We start from the raw sequence: 24,928 nt of genomic DNA on the forward strand, positions 1-24,928 counted from the left end.
TTTGATAAGACTGTGGTACGGTACAAATTCAATTTTTCTGCAATAATTCTGACAGTTAATCGCCGGTCATACCGTATCAAGTCTCCGATTCGTTCAACATTGTCATCATTTTTTAATGTTAACAGTATTCCAGAGCGTGAATCGTCTGCAACTGATTCCCGGCCATCTTTTCTTTCTTTTTCCTGTTTAGCCTCCGGTAACTACCGTTTTAGATAATACTTCAGAGGATGAATGAGGATGATATGTATGAGTGTGAATGAAGTGTAGTCTTGTACATTCTCAGTTCGACCATACCTGAGATATGTGGTTAATTGAAACCCAACCACCAAAGAACCCGGTATCCACGATCTAGTATTCAAGTCCGTGTAAAAATAGCTGGCTTTACTAGGACTTGAACGCTGGAACTCTCGACTACCAAATCAGCTGATTTGGGAAGACGCGTTCACCACTAGACCAACCCGGTGGGTTGATTCCCGGCCATCTGAAAATGCTTTAAACCACCCAAAAACTTGGGTTTGTGACAGAGCGTAATCTTCATACGCCCTTTTCAATTTTGATAAAGTTTCAGTAGCATCCTCACAGAATTTAACATAAAACTTGATTGCACGACGTTGTTCATAATTAGTATCACTCATTTTTGTACCGCACAACAAAAAACTCGTTTCACGAAAAGTTTGTTTACGTCTCGCGTGGCAACAACAGACTAAAAAAATATTAATACCTAATATAAATCAGCTTTCATATAATCATATGTTTACTAAAAACTATACAGTGTTACCACTTTGGCTGCCAAAAATAACTAGTCTCATTACTTTATTTACAGATCTCGTAGATACAAATTTACTTGACAACATATGTTCACAGACATATATAAGTATTATAGGACAATTACTAGATGTCACTAAGGAGCAATAACACAATAACACTTTCTATAAATCCTGAAGCAATCTAGGTTGACTGGTATACTCATCCCTTCACGAATAAAACTTGACACTGATATTTGGGTGAAGAGAGGGCAAGTCCATACCCATACCCATAATATACAACAGAGAATCTGTTTATAAAAATTTTTTTGATAAGTGTAAATTTGGGTTTTTAAAAATAGAACACCCTAAAATTTTCTTTAATTATTCACTAAAAAGGGTCTGTCATCACATACCACATGTAAGAAGAACGTACCAAAAAGAAGAACTTAAGTCGAAGACAAATCAATATTTAAGGCTTCGTAGTAAACCAAAATATTTTCAATAGAAATGCTACCGCTATTTGAATAACTTCCTCTTTGATACACAACAGAACTTATTGCTGCTTTTTGAGTTGGTTCTCATCAACCGTTGTTGACTTACTGCTACCCATCTACAAAAACAACTACACACGACACCGTTTTTAACTTTGATCACATATAAGAACCCATTTTATCTATTATTGACCACAGACATTTATATAATCTTTACTTCTAAAACCTTTTATTCTCTAGGATAATTTCCTCTGATTAACATATAAAATCTGTATGGCAATTTTTATCCCATTTTTAGATGAATTTAAATAGGAATATTGATTTTGGTTTTATGAGCTTATTTTTAGGTACTATTATATTAATTATAGCACAAACACAGTTTGGATTTTTTTATTTTCCAATTTTACTAAGAGATATGCTGAATTTTCTTTCTAGAATTTTCCATGATTATTTTTAAGAGGATTAAGAAATAAATAAAGAATTTTGATTTTTTTAATAATAATAATAACAATCAGCAAGCACAATTGTAGTTTAGTAGTCTTAATGTTTAGACTCAATTATATTTCAACCAATGACATTAATTAAACCTTAAAACCAACTAAATCATTTAAAGGAACCATAAAATAAATATTTTTTCTCCATTTTTTGTTTTTTTTCCAGATTTTTCTCTTGAATTTGATATAAAACTTGTAGAAATTGCATTATTTGCTACAAAAAATAAAAAAAATTGAACTAAGGTAACACTCATAACTTACTTTTTAGAAATTTAATTATTGACTATCTTTGGTATGAATTGAGCAACAAAAGTAAAATTTTTCAGGCAGAATGTAATTTTCCCTTCTTTGGGTGGCATCATTGTCGTTTTGTGCCATGCTTCTCCTTAGCGCTATTGAGGTTTGTTGGTTTGTTGACATATATTAAAGTAAGATAGTTTCTCTAATATGATTTAGTATTTTTGCTGTTGCCGTAAATTTACTTTTTCAGGATGTAAGGAACATATTCTCTAAAATTATAAAAGATTATTAAACAAAATTTTCAGGAAACAACAATCAGATTAGAATACAACCTAAGACCAGAAGAATATATTTTAATGAAGTCAGACTGAATGATTTTATAGTTCATTCAATGGTGAAAATTCCGAGTATAGTAAGAAAAGCACAAATATCTTTTTTTAAAAAGAGTACTGAATATAATACTGATTGAATATAATAAAATTCTTTGGTTACAATCAAAATAGAATAAAAAATACAAATGAAAATATGAAACAGATTAGATGAATACAACCTGAGAAAACAGTTCCTTAAACATTACTATAGGAAAGCACAGAGAGTCCAGGTCCCCTTAACTCGTAGTTTGCATTTGTAAACTAATTTCAAAGGTACTTGTATATTTACTTGGACATGTACCTAAGATCTGCAAAGCTTTGAAGGATCAAACTAAGCGTTCATGCCTATATATCAAGAGAATTAATTTTTTTCTTAATCATTTAAGTAAATACAAATAACCCCACCCCCTACAGTTAAAGGGTTCCCCAATTAGTATAGTTAAATGATACGATATGAATTTTCGTGACAAGTGAAAAATGCCAAGCCTGACCAGGATTCAAACCCAGAATCTTCATGTGAAATTCAGAAGTGCTACTATTCCATCGGTAGAGAGTAATGGTTATAAATGACAAAGATTAGAACATACCAAACAAATAACTAAAACTAAACATAATAAATATATTGTAGTTAAAAAACAATTAAAGAACAGAAAAGAATTTTTGAACAACATTAAAACTGACAATAAAAGATACAAATTAAAAAAAAGGTTTAAATTATGAAGAAAAAGATTTTAATCTTTTTCTTCATTGAATGCAAATTTTGAATTAAAAAGAAGACAAAAATATTTTAACTGTTAAAAATACTTAAAATCATAAACACTAACTGAATATTATATAAATGATGAATTTAAAACTATTTTTTTCTCAGTTTTTTATTATACTTTATTTGCTGTTAACTCCTGCATACAGACAATTTTTCTCATTGACAAGAGAATTCTGCATGTACGTAAATTGTCACTTTAAATCATAAATTTTCATTTCCATTTTACATATATTACTGTATTATTGTATGTATCATACTTGCATATTTAGTTTCACATTATCTACTCATTTTTTTTAAATATCAAATGTAAAACATTATGTTTTTTATATTATTCTTTCAAAAAAAATAATAAATAAATAAAATAAAATAAATATATATATATATAAAATCATAAGTATATGGATCAGCATGATGAAACTTGGCAACATCATTTTTTAAATATTAAATTTTTAATGACTATCTAATTACAAAGAAATTGTGCATACAGAATATCTTATCAAGGCTTTTATTTTGTATAATCTTCATCAAAAAAGTTATCGAAAATGATATTCATTTTTTTATCAATATGAATTAAAATTCATCAACAAATTTCACCCCCAACTTGCAGTTCATTTTAAAATATCTACATAACAATTCACTTAACTACCTTGTTCTCACCATATCTAAAAGATAAAAACCACACCTATAAAAATTACTTTAATAGATCCACTACAACTGAAATAATAATTCAAAATAAGTCTTAAAACACACAAGATAGCATAAATGTGTAAACTTATTATGCATTTTACTTCACCTAATATACACTACTTTTGTCAATGAACAATTACACCGAAAAATATTATAAAATATCTAGTATAGATTAATGACAAACACATTACATAAAATTGACAATAAAATCAAAACTCACCTAGTGATAGAAAATGTATCGCACTAATCTTCATCTACCAACAATTATACAAAATTTCTAGCATTTTGCCAACAAAGTTTGTATATATGCACTCTCAAACCACAAACAAAATTAAATAATTCACAAAAAGCACTAACAATTCACAGTAAATAGATCACAGTAAATAGATTTTTAATAGATCCACTACAACTGAAATAATAATTCAAAATAAGTCTTAAAACACACAAGATAGCATAAATGTGTAAACTTATTATGCATTTTACTTCACCTAATATACACTACTTTTGTCAATGAACAATTACACCGAAAAATATTATAAAATATCTAGTATAGATTAATGACAAACACATTACATAAAATTGACAATAAAATCAAAACTCACCTAGTGATAGAAAATGTATCGCACTAATCTTCATCTACCAACAATTATACAAAATTTCTAGCATTTTGCCAACAAAGTTTGTATATATGCACTCTCAAACCACAAACAAAATTAAATAATTCACAAAAAGCACTAACAATTCACAGTAAAGAGTAATCAAGTGGTATAAAAATTAAACTGCAGTGATTGAATATAATAGTATATTCTACAGAATAGACACATATTCGCCACTGGATATAGAGAACCTATAAAAGTGTAACATACAGAATCGATCTATATAAATCATTTCATAAATAGAGGGCATACATGAAAAATATTAATCACAAAATGAAAATTTTATATGCAGCATCTAAGAATAAAGATCTTAATACATACAATGCATGGTTCTAAAGTAAGGACCAATTGTCAACACTGACTGGTAAGTAAAGATTGTCAACACTGATTGATTTGAGCAAGTTTAACAACTTTAAGCTTTGAATTGGGCATGTAACCGCCACATTGCTGTCAGTTCATTGTTGTTTGCCTTTGCAAGGCAGTGTGTTAAAATGACTGCAGTAATAACAAACCCTGCCAGTTGCAAAATTTGATCAGTGATTATATTTCTCAAGAGGACATAATGCTGCTGAAATTCACTGTCAATTGGGTGAATATATTGGTTTACCGCAATGAATGAAGGAGAAGTGAGGCAATGGTGTTGTGAGTTTAAGGAAGGCTGTTCAACAAACAGAGAAATGGCAGGCCTAGTGTCCAAACTGACGATCTAATTGAACATATGAATACAAAAGCGAAAGAAAATCGTCACTTTATAATTAGCAATCATTCTCTAGAATTTCCAGAAGTTTCAAAGATAACTATGTATCATAACTAACAGTAGTCTATCATAAACTGTGTGCACGATAACTGAAAATGTTGACAAATGTTCATAAAAATCACACAATACCATCTGCATGTGCTTTTCTCAATCATTTTAACTTCAATTGAGGCAAAGTTTTTTTCCATATTATGACGAAAAGTGAATTTCATACATCAATGCCGAAATGAAACAACAATCCATATAGCGGTGCCATTCCAATTCATCTAAACCAAAAAAATTCAAACAAGCCCAGTCTTGAAGGAGAATCATGGAAATAGTATTCTGGGACCAAAAAGGATGTGCTTTTGATTGATTTCTAACAACCTGGAACATCCATCACATCACATGTCTATTGTAAACACTTTCCAAACTGCACTGTGCCACTCAAAACCAACAAAGGGAATGCTGAGATCACGAATTGTTCTTTTTCATGATAATGCACGTCCACACAAGGCTACATGCACAAAACAAATATTTCAAAAATTTGGATGGGAGATTTTTTATCATCCCTTTACAGTCCTGAAATCGCATCCAGTGACTACCACCTCTTCCGACACCTCAAAAACTGGCTTGTGTCAACGATTCAAGGAAAATGAAGAATTGAAAATCAGTGCAAGAGTGACTACAACTCAAGGCAGTGGAATTTTTATGCAACTGATTTGAAGAAGCATGTTTCACAATATAAAAATTGTTTGGAACAAAATGTAGAAAAATAGAATAAATATGTAAGTATTTGAAACCATTAATAAATTCTCAATTTTTTCAACTGTTCTCCTTTTGTTATTTTTAAGCTCTTATTTATTAACCACACCTCAAATCAATTCAAAATTTATAGATATTAAAACTGACAAACAACTTATTAAAAGAACAAACACAATACTTGTCAAATATAATAATGAACCATAAAACAAATAGGTTTTTCAAAACAGGTGCTATTAAAAACAGTACTAGTGATGAAAAAATGTCTTCATAACTTCATAAAAATCTTCTGGATGCACAATTTCCATGTATCTTAAAAATGAAATATTAATTTTTTTCCAATATTTTACAAAAAGAAAAACTTTTTACACATAGAATTTTATTAAATTTAAAAATACATTACACCTTATTACTTTTACTTTTATTTTTCATAAGTATTTTAACCAGCTACAAAAATCAATTAGAAACAATTAAAAAAACCCAATTATCTAAAAGAGTTCAATAAAGTTTATACTTAATGATAAAATTAAAAATTTTAAAAACCCACGAAGCCATTTTGAAGAAACATATCTACTGCAGCACCCCCTGGCGGTGGCAATTTCACCATTTTTCATGTTCAACTTTATTGTTAATTTTCTCATAGAAGGAAGAGAAATAGGTAAATAAACCACTAGACCAATCTTTTACCTTGAAAAAATATGAATAAATTGCTTTTTGTTTCGTCCTTCGAGGACCAATAGATTTTTTTCAATAAACCCTTATAATCGCAAAAATAGGTATGCACACTGTAAAAAAATGGCCGCCACAGGTAAAATGTTTAAATAAAATTTTTTTTTAAAAAAGTAGTTTTAAGGTCCTGAGATATACAGGAAACAAGTGGGAATTTCAATTTGTTTTTGAATTGGTCAACAACCCCCCTTGGGTCACTTCAAATGGACTGACCCTAATGTATAAATGAATCATCCTTTCTCATTACCTTATGCTTATTTTCTTATCCTTGATCCCTTTCCTGCTTTATTTTCAGGTTCTGTGGGTACACAATATCTGACTGCAAGACAGGTTAAAAAGGTACCTCATCTTTTGTAGCTACCAGTGAACGGACTCAGAAAACCTGTTTCCGATATAGTGACTGCATAATAAGCAGAGTAATTTAAGTGCCTATCAGATGATACTACTTCTACTAATTCTCACAAGAAAAAATCAGTACTTTAAAGAGATTTTTTTTACAAAGCACATTTTTAAGTATTTATACAGAGAGCCATTTAAAAAGTGGATAGTTAATTAGTCAATAAGATGGTCAAATAGTCAATAGTCAGATTCTAAACTTCTGAAACACAAAACAATATTGACTTTTTAAGAAAGCAGAAATCTAGATATCTGATACAGATCAGATATCTAGTTATCTGATCTTGAAATCTGATATTTACCATTTTGGCAAATACTTCCACACTGCAACTCTCATGATACTTTTTACAGTTGCATCAACTTAAGTAAAGGATATCTCATGTGTCAAATTTTAACTTATATGCTATTGGGAAGTAACCTTTTTGACAAAAGGTACAGATGACAAAGATAAAGAATTTGGCACATTAATTTCTTCCCTTTAATTTATATCACCCAAACTAATATTTAATGAGAGGTTCTTGTGACAGAAACACTTAAAATAATAAATCAGTGAATGGAAATGGAAATATCTGTATTGAATATTGTGAACATAAAAATGAAAATAGGGGGATTCTGAAAGGTAACAAGGATGATAGCTATCACCCAATCCTTTGTCAACCATAAACAATAGAAAAATATTATTTCATTATAGTCATTATTTAGAAAATAAAATACTCTATAAAAACTATGTAACAGCATGTACATCAAAGATTACAAAATTAATAATACTGACACACCTTTATAGCCCAACTTATAATATCAACACAAACATTTTTAAAAGAGTACATAATTCATTCATAACATTAAAACCAAATTTTTCTAATTTAATTTATATTTTCTTATAGAAAATATCTATATTGTTAAAACATTGTACTACAACTGAAAACAAATACTGTTTGTTGTTTAAAAAATTGTAATATGCTGATGTAGCATAAAAAACAATATACTAACATGAAATATTTTAGCATACTGCTACATATGTGCAGAGGTGACATGTAATGCAAATAGATATACGGCTTGGTTTTATTGCACTCCTACACTCAGTCAATAGACAAACCAATTAGAAGTGTTGTAAATGGCAGATCTCACTTGATTTGTCTGAAATGAGCGAAAATTGGTATTAAAATATGAAGCTCAACAAACAAAGATTTAATTAATTACAACAACAAACATCACTAACTCATATTTGTTGAGGAAGTACTTTTATTAAACACCTGTTTATTCATTTTTTTTGATAAATAAGGTATCAAAGAGGAAGATTAAGTACTTCAGTACACCACAAAATATATCTTGTACAATAGTAGGAACTGATAAATCTTTGGTAAGAAATGAATAAAGCATAAAGTAAACCTTTGCAAACGGTAAATGACATCAGGAACATCTCGTGCATTTTTTCCCTTACATTACACCTCTTCTTCATCCCTCACTAAGAAATACAGTAGATGCAATTTTAAATGGAACATTTTATGAAAAACCAGTACACATACGTCGTTCTAACAAACAGTAAAATTTCATAATGATCTGATAATCTGTAACTGAATCACAGAAACACAAACAAATGAAATGCAAAAAGATCAAACTAAATCAGGAATTTTCCTGTTCTTCATCAATTAGCATCAATCATTTATGAAACTCTAGTGTAAATAGATACTGGCAATTTGGTGGGTAATGGAATTGTTAACACTTACTTTCATGTCCCCCTCCCCATTAAAAAAAATAACCTTATAAATGCCCACTACCATAAGTAATTACTGACAAACCTGTTATAAAAACAAACACAATTTAACAGATAGGCAGCAATACGATTTCAATAGATTAGACATTTACGAACAATCATTTTGAGTAGAAAGTGCTGAAATTGGTGTAGAATAAAGTAGAAGCAGTATCAAATAGTAAAATTGACCCATATCACGTAAGAATAGACTGAATTTATAAGAATAAAATTTAGTAGAGTAAATAGCTGTGTGTGAACAGTCTGAATATTAACGGAGATAAATGATTCAGTCACATATAACCCTTTACATCCTAGATAAATGATAAGAAAGTATCAAAACAGTTTTCACTATCAGCCATCAACTTGTTTAATAAATGAACAAAAAGAATAATTCATCAGTGAATAATAATGTAAAAATTACTAACAATTTTATTTAATTTTTCCACTGCAATTCAGTATCTTATATAGCATTGACCATTTTCACTTAATATATCCTAATCAACCAAATCATCTCGACTCAAATCATCAAATCAAATCAAATCATCTACACTTAATACACAATAATTAATCTTTTCTTTTTTCTAATTTCTGCCCTTTATTTATTATTAATTTTCCATTTTACCTTTGAGTAACTAACTCTATGATGCTTTTTCTAACATAAACTTCCAAAAATCTTTATATGTGATTAAACTTTTGAAATGTGAAGTAATATTATTACTAATATTAAGTAACAAAACTGAAAAAAAATTGTTTTTAAGTTTTCCAATTTTCTTTAAAGTTTGAAGCCAATGGCAAATTAAAAACAAAGAAATTAAATACCCCAAATATATCTCATTAAGTTATCATTTTGGACTTACTAAAATTTCCAAATTCACAAACTTGAAAAATAATTTTTTATTTATTTTTAAAAACTTCAAAAAAGGATAGTTATCAATTCCACCAAATATATATATATTTTTTAAACTGGAAGTTTTACTGGTAATCCTGTTCAAAATATTTTCCACATTATAACTTAAACATTTTTTTAACAAAAAAATTTAGTATTCTTAATTAAAGATTTAAGGATCTTTTTTATTTTTTGTCAATACCTTTTGCTTAGTATTGCAATATTAAAATTATAGTGTAATTAAATTATAATTATATATAACAAATGTTATTCTGATATTCAAAAAATTTATATGCAAAAATTCAAGAAAATGAATGAAAACAGTAAAAAAATACATATTCCCACACTGCAGAGTCTTAGAGCTGTGTCAGAAGCAGCAGCAGCTTTACATCATTTCTACTGTGTTTCTTTCCTTTTTTTTAAATTATGTCAATATAGAGTTTCCCATTTATTTTCATGTTTCTGGTAAACAGTTTTTTTCATGCAACAACATTTTTAAATTTTATCCATATTTATAAAATTTAAACCAAAGGATGTAAAATAAAATAAATTTAAAACAAAAAAAATAATGAAACAACTTCAAATGACAAAAAAAAATCTCACTAAATGTCACAAAATAATAATTTCTCAATTATTCTTCTTTTTTTCTTTTACTTTTTTAAGATGATATTAAATTAAAGAGTTAATTAACCCGTCAAATCTGATAGGTTTTTTTCTTTATTATTTTGCATAACTTAAGAAAAGATTAAGTTTAAAGAATTTAAAAAAATATTTTTTTATTTAAAAAAAAAGTTAGATTCTAGTATACCTTCAAGTTTATTAAGGTCTTAATTTTATTTTTATGGTGTTAATTTGTAATAAAGTTTTTTTCATGAAACACAGTGAGAATGGTGCATCTTGATAAATTAGAAAGCAGTCCAGAGAAACAATATAAATACTTAGTACTGAACATAAAGTGAGATTCTTTTGAAAGCAGAAGTATATTAAGTTCTGCAGCTGAAAGTTAGAGAACCAGTAAGGCTTTTCAATATAAATTTTCCAACCAGTTTTCTTGAATTTTTACACAAAATTACTTAGAATATCAGAATAACTGATTCTGTAAAAACCAATACTAAAAAATCGGTGATAAAAAAAAAAGTATATCGTTCAATTGATTGGCAGATTGCATAATTTTTTTCATGTGAAAAATTGCACTTTAGTTTTTTTTGACAATTTAAATGTAAAATTTCCCCAACAATGAAAAATAAACTACTGATAATGTACATTTTTAAAAAAAGGTAAAGCTTTAAGATAATAAAATAGACTGAGAACCTCCTACAAATTTAAGGTGTGTAAAAAAATAAATAAATTACAGCAGCAACTTTATTTCAGGTCAATGATTAAGATGTTTATATTTAATTATACAACAAAAATAGCTAATAATATAACCAAAAAAATAGAAAATAATTATCTTATCAAAAATATAACAAATTACCATGGTACCATATATTAAATTTAGTAATTGAAAACAATATAAGAAAAATTTTTCATTAAAAAAAAAGTCATGATAAAACACAAGAAAGCCTGCTGATACATTAAATTATATTTAAAGATAAAAGAAAAGACGTAAAAGATCAAATAAAATTAATGCATGAACATGTTTAAATATGATAATAAACATGATTTATTTAATTTGGAACCATAAAAAGAAAACAACAAAGCATTCAAATAATTTTAATTTGCAAATGAATACAATAAGCTATTTTGATTTTTTTTTCAAATCATCTCATAAGGCTTAGTATTGTTTGTAGTGCCGTGTTGTGAAATATGCAACAGTTTGACTAAACTGATATTTCTCAGATAAAAGAACTACTGTTTCACTTTGGTACAGACATTTTTTCCACCCTATAGTTAAATTACATAGCAGACTCATTAAATCACCGAACAAAGCTGTTAGCTCACTCTAAAGAATGTTGATTAAACAAATAAAGTGAATAAACTGTTTCCCATATACTGAGACTTTGTCATTTGCCCAACAGGCTATTGTTTTATCAATATTAAAGAGGCTGTAAGCTAACTATTATAAGAACAGTCTCAAAACCATATTAATCTTATTCATGAAAATGTAAAATTAAAGTACAGAATAAAAGGGTCATAAAATTCCCAAATCTTGTTATAAAATGATATATGGTATTCACTGGCTTCAACCAAAACATCCTGGAACCTGCAGCCAACACGTTGAAAAAGATATTAAAATAAAAGTTGTTTTTAAACACTAAAAACAAGCAGTTTAGCATGTAATGCATAAATGATTCATGAATGTTAAAAGATTAACAATTAAACCTGTTTTTTCCCAACGGTTTGTACAAACATTGTTTTTTTTTTCATTTAACAGTTCGTTTTGTTCAACAGAAATGTCCACCTCTACCCATTTTCTCATATAGATCATTTTTGAAACGGTTATAAATTTTGGAAACAGTTTTCCTTGAAAACAATTGTCATTCAGGAATTGTAGGAGAGACAGGGAAACAAACTATCCTCAAGAAACATGATCCACCTGAGTATCATATTTGGAAAGTAAAATTAAAAATTTATTTAGATTAATTCTATTTTTAAAAATTAAAAATTTTTAATTTATACTTAAATTTTCATAACACACAGACTTCACTATTTATCATCTAAAGTTTTAGTATTTAAAAATGTTTTTTTTATAAAAATGCTACAGAGTACTACGCTTGTTGGGAAATAAATGTGACATCAGTCACCAATTACAACAACATTTTTATTCAAGAAATTATCTAGACACCATATTTTCTAAATTTCAGTCATAGTTTGTAAAAAACCAAATATAGTGTTGAATTAACGACTTGGGCATCAGACATTAATCAACTAAACAGAAGCAAAGAAAGTGCTATGCTGAACAGAATTGTAATAATTATGCTTTCTATAATAATGTCTACATTAAACCAATTACAGTTGCCAACAGTTTTAGTACATCTAAATTATAAAATAAACTTTTTCTACTGTAACACGATTGTAAAAGTTTTTGAACATTTTATTGCTAAATTAACTAACCAGAAAATATATAAAAACCCTTGTATTCAATATTTAAGTGTTTATAAACTTAACAATGATATGATGTTGATCTAATATAAAAGTTTCCTAAGAAAACTAAAAAGTGCCCCAGCTAAAAAAAAAAAAAAATAAATATTAACTTGTATTAGAAACAATTTGTAAGGTTATGTAACACATAAAATAAAATTAAATGTGTTGAGTAAAACAGAGATTAATCATAGTAAATTACAGCACAGTAAAATAGTAAAGTGTAATAACATCAATTACAAGTTTATAAACGTCTATTAACGTCAAAACAACGCCCTTTAAAGGTGTGAAAATAATAAAAAAACGAAATAATTATTGGATTTAGAAACAAAAACCATACTTAAATTATAATAATTAATAAGAAAAACCAATAGACTAAATGCTCCAATATCCCTTAACTACAAAATAAAATTTAACTTACACCACAAAACGAGAAACTACCGTCTACGTTTACAACACAATTATAATAACAAACAAATCTGATACTCTACGTTACAGGTCTCCCAACCGCCGACAAAAAAAAAAACATTAGTAACGTTATGCATAATAATTCGAAATTTTTACAACATTTATAACGTATTTATGCATAAATAAAAATTATAAATTCAAATAATCTATATACTGTATTATTACAGCTCTAATTTGCAAATGTAAACATTTGACTTGAACATTAGCCAGGTATTGAAGAGAGGTAAGTAAAAACATGAGCATTTACATGAAAATAAATGTTAATGCTACCTCATTCTTTTCGGAAAAAAATACCCTTGTATGTTATTCTGTTATTTTTTGTAGAATGTTTTGTATATTTTTTATGCAAAAAAATAGAATATCAACAATCAGATTTCCCACACTTATTGACATGTGGTGGGGATTACAAAGTGAGGATTTTTCTACTTGTTTTAAAAAGTTGAGCGAAACTCAACACTAAACAATTAACGAGAATTAAGAATAAAAATTAGAAATAAGACGAAGAATAAATATTTATTCTTTTAATTAAGAGAAAATTAATTTGCTTTAGATAAACATGATGTTTACAATTTACAAATACATATTTTTGTAGTCCATTCGACAAATAATTGAGTAAAACAAAACAGCTAAACGTATCCATTTTCTCTAAATAACAAATCATAAAATAAAATGAAAACTAATACGTCCACTTCAAACTGTAGTAGTAATAAACATAACAAAATTTGTAATCGTAGATTAATGTGTAATGTTAATTCTTTAAGTCATTAAAGTGATGTTAATTTTATTGTTCAGCAGGTTGCTATTCATGGCAACGATGGCAACGCGCTTGTAAACAAAGTCTCTCAAAACTTCAGGAAGCAAGGACTGATGAGTACTTTGAGCAGGGGCCCCCCTGAAGGCCACACATCGCAAGTTAATCAGACGTACGTGTTGATATTAGCGACATCTCGGGCAGCGAAGGGATGAATTTCCAATTTCACAGCGTACCATGGCCAACGGTGCCGATGTTGCGTACGCCTACGGTGTCACATACTTTTTCTCAGTCATCTGATAATAGGTTGCCACTTTCTAACCAGTTTGAACATCTCCACATGGATGTGACCGCTGAGCCAGCTGAACAAAGAGTGGATATGAAGCCACTTCCCATAATCTTATATATCACAGATATAATTAAACTGTGTAAGCTACTGAAGACATTCATAATCAGCACCGACTTTGGAGTACGAGTGATTAACAGTAAAGAACTCAGAATTAATCCGAAGGACATTGACTCCTCCTATAAACGAATAATTCAGCTAGTTAGAGAACAAGATCTCATAGGACATATTTTTGATAGAAAGGATTGAGAGCAAAAGCGTTAAGGAATATGCAATACTCGGTTCCTCTTGTTATTGCCAAAGAAAGGAATGACATCCTGACCCCGTAGGAGAAGAAACCACCAAGTAACATTTCCAGTCACCACGCTACCTCCCCTGTAAGTAGCCCTGTTGAGCTTTACAAGAGATCATCTTCAGAAACCTCAGCTGTTGACATATTACAGTCTCGCCTCAGCCAGGATGCCACCGATAGTTAGCGCGCCAACTGCCAGAAAGGCGACAGGCGTACTCCTGAAACAAATGCATTGTAGTACTAAGATCACCCTGCGAATTAAAAGGGTTGCAAAGTTTATAAGGAGTTTATAAGGAGGAGTAAAACAGAGGAAAAGAGCTCACTTTACACTGGTTACTAAGCCTCCTGGCATCTCTACGGACACACAAGACGACTTCCTCCAGATGGATAACTTCCCCCGACTGAGGACTGAGGCTTAGATCAAATGGGCATTTGAATTATTGCATAGGTGGGTACCCAGTTAATCATCACGGTTCACAATTTCCCCCCTGAACATTCGCTGAAGCAGTAGTCAGTGACAAACTTCAGAACTCGCCTACTTTGGATAAGCATGATAAGTTAACAACAAACATCGAGTTTTTGATGCAGCAAATTGGAACTCTTATAGGTCTGTTAACTTGTGATCATCAAAATCTGCTGATGATGAGGAGTCTGTGGATTGCAACATGGATAATTACTGGCATTTTGAATAGGAAAGAAGAATTAGAGGCGTTTTTCCTGATTTAGTGGCTCGATGTTATTCATATCTCTGAGACGTGTCTCACAGACTGCAAATATTTCAGTATTCACGGCTATTACGTATACTTGATCAAACACCCAAACGGCAGGGCACAGGGATGAACTGTGCAGCTAATTGGAATTAGGATCAAGCAAATTTACTCCCGCCATTTGGGACCAATCATTTCCTAGTGACTTCAGTTGAGTTGGCTGATTGATTTCGACCAGTAAGACTCTCTGTGATCTACTGGCCCCTCGCCACGTGATCACACATGAGATATTCTCTGAGTATTTCCGGTCCTTAGGTCGCCGCAGGAAAGTTAAGGAAACTTTTGGGGTACATAAATTAAAATCTAATAATGTGTTAAACAAAGATGGTACACCAATATATAATACGAAAGGTAAAGTCGATAGATGGGTGGAATATATTGAAGAGTTATACGGAGGAAATGAATTAGAAAATGGTGTTATAGAGGAAGAAGAGGAAGTTGAAGAGGATGAAATGGGAGAAACAATACTGAGATCTGAATTTAAGAGAGCATTAAAAGATTTAAATGGCAGAAAGGCTCCTGGAATAGACGGAATACCTGTAGAATTACTGCGCAGTGCAGGTGAGGAAGCGATTGATAGATTATACAAACTGGTGTGTAATATTTATGAAAATGGGGAATTTCCATCAGACTTCAAAAAAAGTGTTATAGTTATGATACCAAAGAAAGCAGGGGCAGATAAATGTGAAGAATACAGAACAATTAGTTTAACTAGTCATGCATCAAAAATCTTAACTAGAATTTTATACAGAAGAATTGAGAGGAGAGTGGAAGAAGTGTTAGGAGAAGACCAATTTGGTTTCAGGAAAAGTATAGGGACAAGGGAAGCAATTTTAGGCCTCAGATTAAATGTAGAAGGAAGATTAAAGAAAAAAAAACCAACATACTTGGCGTTTATAGACCTAGAAAAGGCTTTTGATAACGTAGACTGGAATAAAATGTTCAGCATTTTAAAAAAATTAGGGTTCAAATACAGAGATAGAAGAACAATTGCTAACATGTACAGGAACCAAACAGCAACAATAACAATTGAAGAACATAAGAAAGAAGCCCTAATAAGAAAGGGAGTCCGACAAGGATGTTCCCTATCTCCGTTACTTTTTAATCTTTACATGGAACTAGCAGTTAATGATGTTAAAGAACAATTTAGATTCGGAGTAACAGTACAAGGTGAAAAGATAAAGATGCTACGATTTGCTGATGATATAGTAATTCTAGCCGAGAGTAAAAAGGATTTAGAAGAAACAATGAACGGCATAGATGAAGTCCTACGCAAGAACTATCGCATGAAAATAAACAAGAACAAAACAAAAGTAATGAAATGTAGTAGAAATAACAAAGATGGACCGCTGAATGTGAAAATAGGAGGAGAAAAGATTATGGAGGTAGAAGAATTTTGTTATTTGGGAAGTAAAATTACTAAAGATGGACGAAGCAGGAGCGATATAAAATGCCGAATAGCACAAGCTAAACGAGCCTTCAGTAAGAAATATAATTTGTTTACATCAAAAATTAATTTAAATGTCAGGAAAAGATTTTTGAAAGTGTATGTTTGGAGTGTCGCTTTTATATGGAAGTGAAACTTGGACAATCGGAGTATCTGAGAAGAAAAGATTAGAAGCTTTTGAAATGTGGTGCTATAGGAGAATGTTAATAATCAGATGGGTGAATAAAGTGACAAATGAAGAGGTATTGCGGCAAATAGATGAAGAAAGAAGCATTTGGAAAAATATAGTTAAAAGAAGAGACAGACTTATAGGCCACATACTAAGGCATCCTGGAATAGTCGCTTTAATATTGGAAGGACAGGTAGAAAGGAAAAATTGTGTAGGCAGGCCACGTTTGGAGTATGTAAAAAAATTGTTGGGGATGTAGGATGTAGAGGGTATAGGGAATCTTGGAGAGCTGCATCAAACCAGTCAAATGACTGAAGACAAAAAAAAAAAAAAAAAAAAAAGGTCGCCGCTTTATTTCATGGGGTGACTGGAATGCAAAGCACATCCTCTCGCATTCTAGACTAACAACTATCCATGGTAGTCAAGAAGTATCTCTGGTACCTAGATTGAGGAGAGACTACCAGTGAGTATTTCTTTCAAGTGCGCAAATGAAATCAATGATACAGTGCCACAACTGACATCTACAATGCAAGAGGCAGCATGATGCTCAACACTGGTGGAAATGGACGAAAGCAGAGAAGGAAGAAATTACCACAAGGTGGTGATGGAATTTGTAGCGGATAAAAGGAGAAATTGGAGGAGGTGGCAGTACTACAGGAATCCTGAGAGTAGAACTGCTCTAAAACGGATTGCCTGCAAACTTAAGAGGTTGTAGAAGACAGTCAGAAACCAAACATTTAGACTGTATCAAAGGGTTAACGCTACCTGGATGGAGGTGAACTGTTTGTTGTGGAGGGCTATGAAGAGTTTCAAAAGGCCACCATGCCATCTCCAAATATAAGGTTGCCTAATGGATGTGCTTGCAGCGACAGCCATAAGGTGGTACAGTACCACTGTTTGCTGCACGACTATGCAATGTCTTCAAGCCAGCAACACAAAATCATTGTGTTGTCTGCTAAGGGAGCAGACAACACAATGATTTTGGCTGTAGATGGTGAACGTGACTTTGCCTCGAGGAAACTGCAAGCTGCAGTCATCCTTATCAATAAATGGCTGTGTAGATGGAAGGTGAAAGTCAATCCTGCCAAACCGAATCATATATCATTTATGATGAGGAGTAAATGCTGTCTGGTTCAACTGGACAATACTCTCATCCCTGACATGAACATGGTATGGTACCTAAGGTTACATCTAGATTATCAGTTGACCTTGAAGAATCACATCAGAGGGAAGAGAAGATAACTGAATGCTAAACTTGCACAAATGTACTGGCTCCTTAATAGACAATCTCATTTGTCCTTGATAAATAAATTATTGCTGTATAAGGTCTTTCTGAAACCAGTATGGAGGTATGGCGCACAAGTATAGGTGGCTACTTCAAATAGTAATGTTGAAATCATCTAACGGTCTCTAAACAAGTTGCTCAGGATATTATTAGTGGCTCCATGGTTTGCTAAGTACAATGAAGTACAAGGGTATCCTGGGGTGCCACATAAATCTTGGGTTCCATGGTGGACAAGCATATGAATCATTTGGCACTGAATTTACCTGACAGTGGTGAGAAAGTAAGACGATTGAGAAGACTAAATGCATTGAACCTTCCTGATCTTTGAGGGCGTGGATGATCATTGAACTGTATGACCCATGGGATGATACAGTGGTTATTAAAGATAGATTAAATGTATAGAATCTATATTATTTTTATCTGCCTTTATCTTACTTTAATTTGTAACTTTACTTGTATGACTTTAATGTTTCATGACTTACTATTATCTGCTTTTACTATTTGTTATCTGATAATAAAGGCAGATAACAAAAATAAAGGAATTCTTTGTTTTTATTAACTAATTGATTTGTTTATATCACAAAAGGTGATGCATATTATTAATTTTGTATTTGAGGTGAGCTATCTTTGTATGGTCTGTCATATTATTCTTAGCCAAAAATGTTACTTCTGGTCACAGTCCTTTTGCAATCGATTGTAAAAATAAATTGCTCAAAAATAAATAAAAAAAATATATATACTGTTTGGCAAAAATATTAAGCTGATCATAATAAAATCTAATTTTGTAGCATAAATGTAATAAACAATAATATTAAAAAAATGAAGATGTGTTTTCAGAAATTGGTTATCACATAATCATTTGATACTTGTAGAATCATATAGACAGACATCTCATTATTTATGTATTCTATTCTCCTCATACATTTATATTAATAAATATGCTGTCATTTGTAATTAAACAACATAGCGATAAGGAACAGCAATAGCCATTTTTATCAAACTAAACAACAAAACTATTATCACATAATATAACTGAATACTTTGGTCGTTGATAAGAGCCTTATATATTGCCATTTTAAAAAATTAACATCCACTTAAGTATTAATTTAAAAAGCTTTAATTTTCTCCATCCTCATTCATGTATACAAGTAAGAAAGTGAAGTGCAATTTAAAACAAGCCCCCGATTGTCATTAATGTTTGCCACTTGTATCATAATTATAGCATTATTACTGGTTGTTTCTGTTACTAATCTTTCTGATGTCAGTTAAAAACTGTTCATGCTTCAGTATAGTATGTTTTGTCTCATAGCTGTGTTTTTCTAAAATGCCTTATTCATTGCAAAAAGGGATCGTTATAGTTTAAGCTTATGTGAATTCAGGATCCTTTATGGAAATGTATAAAATATTCAATGAAAAGTCTCCTAATCACAGTACATCAGCAAAGAATGGCATAAAAGATTTAATTAGAAAGTTGTGTACAATAAATTACATCATTTGCAAATAGCAAACAAAATAGGCTACCATTCGTTAGGGCTCCAGAGAGACTGTAGCTGATAATCAGCGAAGAATTTCTGCAAGTATGAAAACTATAAGAAAATTATTGCACCAAGAGGTGTAAAATACACTTTGTGCTAACACATCACAAATATTTTTTGATATGATTGTGAATAAAGAAATATCACTCACAACTTTTGAATAATTCTTTGACCAGTTGACTGATAGTGAACTCAATTACTCCTTCTTTCAACAAGATGGAGCAACATGTCAACAAGACATCTTGTGCTTCTCTGGTTCATCCACATGACTTTTACTGAAAAATAAAGAGTCAGCAAAGCTTTGTCGTCCCCAGATTTTTCTACCTCTGATTTTTAACTGTGGAGCTATATGAAGAATAAAGTTTATGAAAAAAATCCCCACACTTCAGAAGAAGAATGTTCAATGTGTTACTGAAGCCATTGCTTTCATTTGAACTATTTTCATTTTTATTAAACAGGGCTATTTTTTATACTGTTATTTTTTTCTTGTGTATACTGCAAGATACACAAGAAAAAAATGTTTCGCAGAATTTTAAACATAAGAAAAAGAAATGAGTAGCAATGTTAGTTGGCCACCTTTCAATGCTGAAGCATGTAACAAATGACAGATAAATTTAATTAGTACATAAAAAGAACTGACATCACTAACAGTCAAATAGAAAAATTCGGTACTTACGTATTAACGCCACCGCAGCTACAGCTTTATTTAAAAACAAAGTAGTCAATCGGATTTCGGTGGAAAATGGGCCGATATAGAGTTTAACATAAATAAATAAATATTTATTTTATAAATACAATTTAACCAAACTTAACCTACGTTCGCTAACCTTGACTAATTAACACCGTAATTTTTTGATTATTTATTTAAAAATTCAGTAATTACAATTATTTATTATTTAAATAATCAAATTGCAATAATTACTGAATTTATTAAACAAATACTCAAAAAATTACGGTGTTAATTAGTCAAGGTTAGCGAGCGAAGCGAGCGTAGGTTAAGTTTGGTTAAATTATATTTATAAAATAAATAAATATAAATAACCATTTATATTCTGTTTTGAATCTGTCTCGCCCCATTTTCCGCCGAAATCCGATTCACTACTTTGTTTTTAAATAAAGCTGTAGCTGCGGTGGCGTTAATACGTAAGTACCAAACATTCTACAGATTAGAAATAAATTATAAATACTAGATACTAATCCAGATAAAAAAAAAAAAAACTAATAAAATAATAATTTTTTTCAAAATTAATAAAACTGCTGTCAGTTGAACTATTATGAAAAGTGAAATGTTGTTCATACTTAAAGGATATCATTAACATTTTTTCTTAAATCTAATATTATTTGCCATGTGACACCAACCATAAATTTTTAATTCAATTTGTGTTCTATCATTCTAGTGGTAACCATTCTTAATACTTTTAATTTTATTATTATTATTACAGTTTTAAAATCGTAGTTCTTTAATCTTTTTGTAATCTGAGAAGAAGCCTTTACACTCCTCGCAGATCCATTAAATTTTACTTGTTTTTTAAATTTTAAATACTGTATCTTCGCCGTTGTTTTTTTAAATAACGTATATCTTATTTTTTAAGATTCTGACTGTGATATTAGTTTTAAGCAAGTTTTTGGTATACTAGCTGAGGTAGTAGTAGTTAGCTTTTTGTTTCAATATTACTTTTGATATCTTTGTTTTTCGGACAATGATAATACAAAACCATTCTTGTCCTAAAAAAATTAACATTTTTCAGTTTTATGAGAAATTCTTCTTTTTTGTTTGTTGTGTTTCTATTTTATGAGCAGCATTTTTCAGAATAATATCTTTGGAACAGTACACAGGTTTCTGGTTAATTCAGGAACCAGTTCAAAAAGAGTTTTCAGTATTAAGAATAAGTTAATATTATTTTGAGAATTAAAAAAAAAAAAAAATTAATTTGCTGTTATTTTTAGAATTATACAGCTACTTTTCTGTTTCATGAGCTTATTGAATTCATTGTATTTGTTCAGTTTTTCACATGAAAAATAGCATAATTAAAATTTACACATAAAAACCTTGAAAATTATTTAAATTGTTTATTGTCATTGTCAAGGTTTAAGTAAACAAACGTCAGTCAATGATAACAGTTTGCTGTATTAATTTGGATCCAATAATAAACTGAACTAACAAAAAATGAGAAACATTATAATCCTTGATACTTTCACAGTTATGAAATTATTTAATAAACCTGGTGTATAAAAAGAATATAGGGGTTTTAAAAGTATTTAATATCTCTTAATTTTGAAATCACAAATAAAATGAAAGAATAACTCTTACAGTTTTTCCCTACAAGTTTTCAATACCTTTTGTCACGCGGCACACACCAAGTCGATATGAGTTATTACCATACTTTAACCAGTACGTGTAGAGCATTGATGCCCAAAGTGGTCCAGGTGGACCCCCAGGGGTCAACGGGAGACTCGACGGGGGTCTACGTTGGCGTGACAAAAAAATGGGGGTTCACAATTCGTAAGCGGGGGTTCACGAAAATTCATCTGGTTTCGATAGTGAAGAACTAAAATGTTGGCTTGACTTTGCGTAATGATTACATATATGAATAAATGCAACACAAAAAATATACTATTTTTCTTTTGCTTTTTACCACTCTGAATAGGAAGTTTTCTAAATAAAATAAGTGAGAATTGATTGCTTTCTTGTGCTGTGAGTAGATGTCAAAAATGTAAAGTTGGATGGAAGCATTTTTTTTTTGATTGGCCAACTTTTCTTTTTTGACATCCACTCACAGCACAGTCAATCAAAAATGAACCAATCAATTCTCACTTTTTTTTCGGAAGCTGTTAGTTTGTGGAACTCAGCCGTAACGCAAATTTTCATAGTTAGATCCAATCTTCACATTTTCCGTCGACTGGAAATATGGTAGAAATGTAGCTGCAGGGGGTCCACCGGAACCAGCAAAATTTTGAAAGTGGTCTATGAGAAAAATAAGTTTGGGAACCTCTGGTCTAGAGTAATGGAAGCGACAACTGTTTAAAAATTGTGCCTCAAGTCGGGTAAATCAGTAGATAGCAGAGACATAGACATGATCCTTTGTAAAACCCTAAAGAATAAAAATAATATAAGGATCAGACGGGGTGATCTTGGAAGCCACCGCAAACAAGTTTTATCAAGATTATGCGACCAATCCCGTACAGATTTTATGCCAATCAGGAGGCACAAATCTTGTTGCCAATTAAAATTCTCTGGTTCACCTTGTATTAAGGAAGAAGCCATATCCAAATAAGCAACTCCTGTTTCGGTTGCTTCAGTGAAAAAGACCGGTTCTGAAAGTTGCCGACGGGATATTGCACAAAAAAAGTTAGTTTTGGGAAATCTGTTTCGTATCGTAAAAGTTCATGGGGTTTCTGAACCCAGATACGAACGTTATGTGTGTAAACTTTTCCACTAAAATGAAATGTTACGCTACACATAATACGCTCAAGAAAGTGGCCATCTCAATGTTGTAACATTTTGATTGCAAAGTCGGCACGCGCAGCTTAGTCGTTAAGCTTCTAAGCTTGTAACAGTTGTATATGGTATGAACGCAGCATACGTAAACGTTAATATATTCCATACAGTCATCATTTAATTTGCAGCTGGCCTAGTTAGATTTTTTAGAAAAGACTTCCTGACATAATCAAAATTTCCTAGACATCTTTGTTCTTACCGGACTTTCGTTTTACACAAACATGCGGCCGTTCCCAACTGACAATGACATTGATGAATGTTACTGTCATTTGGAGTATTACAATTAAACTTTACACGAAAGGCACGTTTAACAATAACTACATATTCACATTTAGTAAACTGTAAATAAACACACGGTTTCTTTTCAGAAACTGCCATCTTTGCTAGAGACGCTGTCAAGCGGAAAAATAGGAAATCAATCTAATGGTGTGAGGGCAACAAAAATTTCCTTTTTGCTTTTTGATTCTATCCTTAAATCAACACTGTACACCTCATCTAAGAGTTATTATAATAAATTAAAATCTCGATATATTAAGTAGAGGTATATTAAGTTAAAATTATTTTATATCATTAAAAAGGTTTAAAAAATAACTTTTTTGTGCATTAAAAAGATGTATTATTAAAATTAATTTTTACTACTAATTGCTTATGAATATTACTCTCAGTCAGTACTTTCATAGTTTTCTTTGTCGCATTATTTTATAAAATGTAACTTAAAATTAATTTAACCTTTTTTGAGTAATTATGTGAAGTATTATATTCTATTGCTAGATAGCAATTTGCTAATTATTTATTAACATTAAATAAAATATTTAATAAAAACAGCAAAAGGAAAGAGAAATTTAGTTTAAACATCATTCGTAAAATATGTACAGTACAAAATCATTAATCACGGCTGACAAATGACGTTGATGAAGCTAATGCACAGATATTACAGCTCAAAACATTGCAAATAAAATTGGCTTCAAAATATCACTTGAAAAGACAGAAATTATACTCCAAAAAACCAGCACAATTAAAAATAGTAAACATAAACAGTAATAAATTCAAAATAGTAACCCAATTTAGATACCTTGGAGAAAAAATAACAAACAACCTAAATGAAAAAACCTCAATCCAAAGTTGCAAAATCACAAAAATTAACCTGGTACACCTAAGGTAAAAAATGTCTATCCATAAACCGAAACATAGGACACTACAACAGAGTTATAAAACTAAAAGCCACAAATACAGCAGAGACACTCTTCCACATGAACGAACAATCAAAGACCGATAGGCTCCAGAAAATGAAAAGAAGAACTGGGAGAACCTGCATTAACAAAATTTGTAGAAAGATGGGCAATGGTGGACTGTGCTCAACTAAGTCATGTACAGACATAGAGTTAGAATCCATCATTGATACCATGCGTAAGAGGAGCAAGAATTCTTTGGACACATCATGAGGACTGAAACAGCTGGTACAGTACAATCTCAATTCGAAAAACACCAAGACAGGATGCAGGTGGATCAGAGAAATAAGAAAAAATTAAGAGACAATAAAACAAAAATTTTAACAAAAAAATAGATTATAAATGATCT

At 30.5% G+C, this 24,928-nt stretch overlaps 1 protein-coding gene across 7 annotated transcripts in view; it reads right to left on the reverse strand.

Moving 5' to 3' along the window:
* LOC142321988 (guanine nucleotide exchange factor DBS-like) overlaps positions 1-13,272 on the reverse strand; it is a 215,494-nt gene extending 202,222 nt beyond the window's left edge. For 3 of the 7 annotated variants that reach the window (XR_012755753.1, XM_075360570.1, XM_075360558.1), the window contains exon 1: positions 4,013-4,669. Coding sequence is in view for 5 of the 7 variants with exons in the window: in XM_075360570.1 (XP_075216685.1) it covers positions 4,013-4,046 (34 nt within the window). In the remaining 2 variants the exon portion in view is untranslated. Of the gene's footprint in view, positions 1-4,012; positions 4,672-13,212 lie in introns of those variants that run through there. The other 4 variants (XM_075360592.1, XM_075360598.1, XM_075360576.1 and 1 more) reach the window with 3 other exon arrangements.
* Positions 13,273-24,928: the final 11,656 nt, after the last annotated feature.

The sequence above is a fragment of the Lycorma delicatula genome, chromosome 1 (genome assembly GCF_047948215.1).
Source record: "Lycorma delicatula isolate Av1 chromosome 1, ASM4794821v1, whole genome shotgun sequence".
NCBI classification, from domain to species: domain Eukaryota; kingdom Metazoa; phylum Arthropoda; class Insecta; order Hemiptera; family Fulgoridae; genus Lycorma; species Lycorma delicatula.